Source organism: Liolophura sinensis, chromosome 10 (genome assembly GCF_032854445.1).
Source record: "Liolophura sinensis isolate JHLJ2023 chromosome 10, CUHK_Ljap_v2, whole genome shotgun sequence".
NCBI lineage: Eukaryota > Metazoa > Mollusca > Polyplacophora > Chitonida > Chitonidae > Liolophura > Liolophura sinensis.
In genome coordinates, this window is record NC_088304.1 from 26,317,441 (window position 1) to 26,324,523 (window position 7,083).

General features: G+C 40.5%; 1 protein-coding gene across 1 annotated transcript; it reads right to left on the reverse strand.

Annotated features, from left to right (window-relative positions):
- Nucleotides 1–261: 261 nt before the first annotated feature.
- Nucleotides 262–5,277, reverse strand: LOC135476730 (uncharacterized). The gene is made up of 4 exons (XM_064756850.1): nucleotides 4,769–5,277; nucleotides 4,058–4,208; nucleotides 2,471–2,645; nucleotides 262–1,717 (listed from the first exon to the last, which is right to left on the reverse strand). The coding sequence occupies exons 1-4, from the start codon at nucleotides 5,025–5,027 to the stop codon at nucleotides 1,250–1,252; spliced, it is 1,053 nt and encodes a 350-aa protein (XP_064612920.1). The 5' UTR covers nucleotides 5,028–5,277; the 3' UTR covers nucleotides 262–1,249.
- Between the last annotated feature and the right edge of the window lie 1,806 nt (nucleotides 5,278–7,083).

Sequence of the window (7,083 nt, forward strand, 5' to 3'; positions counted from 1 at the left end):
CCACCCAACTTTTTCCGACTTGCAAGACGATTTTAGAGCTTACTTTTTAGCTTTAGAGAAATTTAAATATTGACGTGCACCTAAGCAATGTTATTTTTAAGACAAATGTGTCAAAATCTCAGCTCCCAGCATCAAAAACTTGGCTTTTTGACAAGTTTAAACGTTTTTGACTCAAGTCAGACAGGATATTGCGGAATCGGCCAAAGTTCTGTTATAATACTTCAAGCTCAAAGCGTCCTGTAAGTAAAACAACAATTTAATTGCGTTTTATTTTCAACAATGCCAATAACAACGTATACGTAACCAAAACTAGGTGCAAAAGAAAGCATCCAAAACAAAACAAGAATTCTGGTAAATTTACTAAGCCTAATTCAATCCGACCACTGGCTCTAGAGGAAGCCCCTTTGCTACAAACAAACATCAAATTGATCGATGGATACGATATAGTCCGTATCTCCTTGAAGGATGCTCCTGACCTCTCTCTTGGCTGATGGTAGTCGATGTCAAAACTGTCACTTCCGATTAGTTCATCATGATTTCGGAACACGTCCACTGACAGGAACCAATCCGATTACGCCAATACTGTCACGTGTTATCCCTGCCGATGTCATGACCTTGAGATGCCACTTGAACTAGCCAGCTAAATGCCATTTAAAGATGTGTTGTTTCTGATATAGCCTACAAAGATTTTTAACTCATTTACTTTGAAATCTGTCATTATTAAGCAAACAAACAAAACAAAAACAAACAAAAAAAATGAATGAAATCTCACAATTGAGGGATTAGGTTTTTCGTGTTAATTTCAATCTTTCTGCCGATTTGGACGATGAGATACTATAAAGAGCATCGTCCAAAGGGAACACATAAATCACTTAGTACAACAGCACTCATTCAAAATTAATAGACCGCATAACATAACTGTCAGCAAAGTAAAAAACATCTCATTGTGCCACTCAGATACTTATTGTTTAAACTGGACATCGTTGGATTTAAAAACGCGATCGACGTACATGTTAAAACGACAGTGACGCCTTAGATCAATGAGCCAACGAAGCGGAAAGGCCCTTTTCGGAATCCAGCTGGATTCACTGGATCGGCGGTGGCTTTAAGTCAGGAGGTCTATCAGGTGCCTGACGAAGGGCGGTGGTTTTCGGGCCATATATAATATACTCTTAAGTATGTTAAGCATCAGTGAAATATATAAATGATTGCTGTCACCGCTCATAATGCCACGAACAATCATTAGTGTTCACGCTCCCATGAACACATGTAATACTATAATGCTGACTAGAAACACGAGTGCCAAAATGAGCGTGACCCATAGGGGTGCATATTGCTCTATATAGTACACGATGTACACGATCAAGTGAAGAATCCAAACCCCTGTGAAGATGTATAAGGTAATCCTGAAGACTCGACAAGTAGTGTTCTCTCCCCACACATCTATATCAACAGTCTTCATGTTAGGGGAGACATACGCTGCCGCCATAAGGACCCCCGCTAAAGCGCCGGCCAGGAGGAGCGTCAGAAGGAGTAGGATTTGTGCAGGAGTCAGTGCAGGTCGGAACTGGCTCCGGTACGCCCCCACCAGACGGACCATGGCTGCGGTAAAACTGTTGTTACCCGACAGGCTGTCCTCGATGAATTTCACGTTTAGCTCGCTAACAACATCTGGGTGTATCAGTGTGCCGACGGCATATCCAATGGAAGTGTAGATCTGCAGGGAAATGTAAAGAGGAGGACGCATTGATGTAATTTGTTATTTGTAAAGATTCGCGCTTGAAAGAGTGAGAAGAAAATCTCCGTCTTTCGAATTATCCTGGAGACCAAGAAAATGGCTCCATATTATAACTGTAGATAATTAGCCCAGATCAATAATTTGAATACCTATGTTCACTTTAGGTGAACGATTTAAAGTATTTTAAACATTATTTAACAGTATTTATACCGTACTAAAAAGTAATACCTATGCGCATGTGCCAGAACCAAAAAGCTTTAGATCTTAGATCGAAATATGACCAGTTGGGATTAAACGTCATTTACGGCTGTAACTGGAAAGCAAAGTAAGAAACCCAGATAAACAAACTGACAATGTTCAATCGAGATTAACGAATCTAGTAGAAGCTCTGAGAAACATAATCTACAATAAACCAAATTCTGACTGTGGTTTGAAATATAAAAAAGATTTTCAATTCAATACTTAATATACAGCAGGAAAACAAATATTGAACTGGGTTTGACAAAAAAAAACAGCTGAGAAAGTTGTATACCCTGTATATCCCATATAAAAATATCACTTCCTGAATACGTAGACTTTGAACTTTAGGGGTTTAATTCACCGTCACACCCCACTGTATTAGGTAATTTTGTTAATTTTAAAACCCGCACACCGAGTTATAAAGTTTTCGGCTCATTTTATGGTAAATCATAAATGTCCATATACATGTGTCTTTTTCTTTAGTTTCCTTACCCGATGATATCGCTGGCTATATACTACAACAACGTCGTTCTCGCAGTGGCCCAGATTTAAGTGCGATCTAACGCCGTCAGCAAAAGTCACCACGGCAGCGTCTATTTCTTCCATCCTTGCGGAACGCTGGCTAACATTTAAAGTCGGTTGTACTTCTCCGCAATCGTTAACGCACCTGAAATTCAGTTGACAATGGAAATTATAATTTTGGAAATAAAGTCCAAGTTGATTACCGCTATCGAAACAATTATTTCAATTGGAGAAATTTGTTTCAATCACAGTTGCAAAAATGCCACGTAGGCCAATTGGCTACACATATCCTCAATGGAGTTGTTGGAGCAAGATTACAAACTTACGATGCCCGCCGCATATTTTCTCTGACATGTAGCTGTAGGCAAAATGACATAAGTTTACTGGTAGAACATACAAAAGAGATAACAATTAACAAAGTAGGACAAAGTACAATATAAACGACACAGCCTAGAGTGTAAAACCAAAGCAGTGACGACAGTGTGAGAGCTGGCATACATAGTTGCACGTAATGGATGAAATGTTAATGTTAATGCTAACAATGTTAAGATTCCGTTCTAATTATCCATGCAAATACATAAACAGTGGCAACTTACAATTCCCTAGTATTTTGGCTTAATCAGAAATGCGTAAAGAATACTGTGACGTTAACTGTGATTTATTAGACGTCTCTGGTCTAGAATTACTCAAAATGCTGTGTTGTCTTCGCATTGAACACGCAATGACCTGAATACAATGTAAAGGAACCAGGCCTCTGAGATGCTTAGTCAAATCCTGGTTTATGTAGGAATACAGTGTAACATATGACAGCTTGCAGAATAAAACCAGGGTGAACAAGACAGGCATATGGGGTGATTGAAGGGGGGGGGGGGCGTAGTTTGAAATGGCGTTTTTCACACCCGAAGGAGCGATGCACGCCACAACTTAGCGTAGCATTGAGTTTGCTTTCATATTCATATTTGGCCATTAATTTTATGGCAATGTTTATCGAACGTGTGACGACAACACATCATTTTGAGTAGTTTTAATTGTCTAATAAATTCCAATTTACGTGTATTTCACTTCATATTTACCCGATTCTGCTTAAAATACGAGCTTTGGGGTATCATGCGTTGCTACTATTTAATCATTTACAAGAACATTTACGACAAAAACCTTAATTGATTTTTTTTTTTTTTTTTTTTTTTTTTTTTTTTGATTGGTGTTTTACGCCGTACTCAAGAATATTTCACTTATACGACGGCGGCCAGCATTATGGTGGGTGGAACCGGGCAGAGCCCGGGGGAAACCCACGACCATCCGCAGGTTGCTGACAGACCTTCTCACGTACAGCCAGACAGGAAGCCAGCATGAGCTGGACTTGAACCCACCGCGACCGCATTGGTGAGAGACTCCTGGGTCATTACGCTGCGCTAGCGCTTTAACCGACTGAGCCACGGAGGCCCCAACCTTAATTGAAGTTAACTGACAACAGGTTGGATTTCACCGGTTACGTGTGACCACTTGCCAAATACCACACCATCGTCACTGCTCTGGTATATATATACACACACTCACGTCATATCGGTTGACAGATCAGGTACCCGGATGTTGTCGATAAGGATGACTGTCATGACGACTCTCTCTGCTTGTGCGTTGTTGTTAACGCATAATGCGTTGATGTTTGTATCGTTCACCAGTGTCTTTAGGGCATTATCAACTGACAGGGCTGAAGAAGTTTGTGACAATATAAATGATAACTGGGTGCATGAATACACCATACAATTCATCCGCAGGCCCACAATTGACAAAACTCACCAATTACTTTAGTCTGTATAAAATTGTGGAGTTGATGTGCATGAAGGCCCAAGATACATAACCCGATAGTATTTATCTAAATCGAAAAATACAACAATGACAAAGACGTTCTAATCCCAGAAATGATTGATTGCTTGAGACTCTTAACTTAACTGGTATTGGTTGAAGGACGCGACCTGTCGTAAGAGAAATTACGTGGACATTCACCAATATTCGTAGACCTTTATCATAATTTAATCGTCAAACGCCGGTTTCCTGCGCTGTTAATACTATTTTATACAGTTGTCATATACAGGTGAAATATTTGTCGTCATACATCAATGAATAAAATAAATGAATAACGTCTGCCAATATGATATAAATTAAGGACTAACTGATTTGGGTTTCACATACACTTCCTTGGCTGGATCTTATTCCCGACAGAACATTCATCTGTGCATTTTTAAATCTATATTTCTTTAGACTACTTACCATCTGTCTGGCTAAGGAGGTTCTCCGGGTCACAAAGGTAATGATATCCGTCAATCTCTGGCATCCCGCAAAGGGCGTGGTCATACTTGGGGTTAGGGAAGTTACAAAACGACCAGGTTTTAGCAGGTGTGTTCCGGTCCACTGTGTACGTATAGCCTGTGCTCCGGAAGTCCGGGTAGCGACAATCCGGATAACCGAGAATCGAGGATGAAAAAATCAGGAGGAGTAGGCCAATGGCGACAACTTGTTCCCGTTTCATTTTTAAAATATTATTTTCACAGTACTGAAAAACGCGTGTACGTCTGCCTTGGCCATGTATTGTCTGAAAATAATGTATACTATCAATGATCTCGTCCCAAATACTCTAGAAGTCGGCATTAAGACACGCGTGGTCAAATCACTGCATCACTCATTATAAAATAACGTTTAAAACTCGCACAGTCTTAAATTGAGTGTGAAAAGTTACATGTTTTCTCTATAACTCAACAAAAAGGTTACAATAAAATGCTCTACAAACATCTGAGAGACAAACGAACCAGCACAGATGAGTCGGCGGGATCCACGGCTAAGACGGTGTATGCCTCTACTCTACGTTTTACCTACACGCTGTGGTGGGACAGGCAGAAATATATGTCAGCGGTCAATCCTTGTTGACTCAGAAAAGGTAAACTACATTGACTATCGCTTTATTGACTATCGTATATATGTGAACAGTCCCATGGTTAAGCAAATAGTTTAAGGTTGTGCTGTAGTAGATCAGTGACGTTAATGCCTGTTTCAATCTGGTAGAGAACAGGTCAAATATTGACAAGTCCAAACGAACAGAACACAATTTGGACATAGGTGCTGTTGACTACGCCCATACCGATATCTATGCTTATGCCTCAAGAATATTTCAATGTGAAACACATTCAAATAATCTTGATATCTTTAAACGCGTGTAGTCCTCAAGTATTCAAAAACTGCTTTGCTGAATCCAGTAATGATGTTGTGCCGGATTGACTTTTATCGTTCTTATTTCGGTTACTTTTTGGATTGATGTTTAATGTTGCCTTAGTTATGATATTGTTTAACTTATATGACGGCGGGGCGGTCAGCTTTGGACGAAGTAGAGTACTACCTTCGCCCTACCAAAGCACTATCACCGCCCTACCATAGAACTACCACTGCCCTACCAGAGCTCTTCCACTGCCCTACCAAAGCACTACATCCGCCCTACCAGAGCACTTCCACTGCCCTACCAGAGCACTTCCACCGCCCTACCAGAGCACTACCACCGCCCGACCTAAACATGCACTTCCACCGCCAGATACCTGACCAACCTCGTGTCTCACGCAGGCTACGTTCGAATTAGTAGAATCTGCTACCTCACTGATAAAGGACTAATGGACCTCCGACAGAACCGATACATCGCTTGTTCAAATGCAACTTTGATTGTGTTTTCATGCAATGCTGCCTCACTAAAACACTTACACTTGAAAGCCAACCAGTCGCCACACACTGGGGCATCGCCCATCATGTTTTTTCCCAGAGACTTTACTGCATGATGAGAATGAAAGTCTGGGATAAACGCGGGAATAGCGGTATTTTAGCCATAACTTGGCTTTACAGGTAGTAAGTAGCCACAATAAATATGTGTATTTGATTTCAATCGATTTTAATCGAGGACAGACGTTATGACACATTGAGAGGGAAAATTTCTCTAATGTCACTTTAAATTATTTCGAGCATATGACGACGATGTTTCATGATTACAGGCCAACAACAATGTGAAATGCCTCACTGCAGGGTCATGCCAAAAACACCGGGCACGAAACTTTATCCAGTCACAGTATCCGGACCCAAGGTCCACCAGTAAACATTGTCTATCGATTTTAAAGGCTTTGACATAACCCATCTCACCACCACTTTAGTGTTCAGAATTCAAAGGGGGTCCTCAATTCTCATTGGGAAAGAAATTTTTTATTGTTGTTTACCGCCACTCAGAAATATTTCATTTGTACGCTGACGGCCAGTATGTCTTGGGTTGAGAACTATAGTGCCCAAGTACAGCGCCCAATACTTTTCGCAAATTGCATTGGAAACTTTTTCACTTGTGACATACGTATATGTAGTATTGATGCATGGCCAGTATGTCTTGGATTGAGAAATCTTAGTGCCCGAGTAAAGCATCTACTATTTTCTAATTATACTGGACACTTTCTCACTTGTGACATACGTATATGTGGTATTCATGCATGGAAAACAAATGGTCTCAAGAGAAATTCATTTAAGACTACATGAGCACGACCAACCGCGTATTGCCACTGAAGCCG

Excerpts from the sequence above, each read along its gene's own strand:
- LOC135476730 (XM_064756850.1), bottom strand. The coding sequence starts at position 5,027 with ATGAAACGGGAACAAGTTGTCGCCATTGGCCTACTCCTCCTGATTTTT. Across the intron at positions 2,646-4,057 it reads GATCTGTCAACCGATATGAC|GTGCGTTAACGATTGCGGAG; the intron begins GTGAGTGTGTGT and ends ACTGAATTTCAG. Across the intron at positions 1,718-2,470 it reads ATAGCCAGCGATATCATCGG|ATCTACACTTCCATTGGATA; the intron begins GTAAGGAAACTA and ends ATTTCCCTGCAG.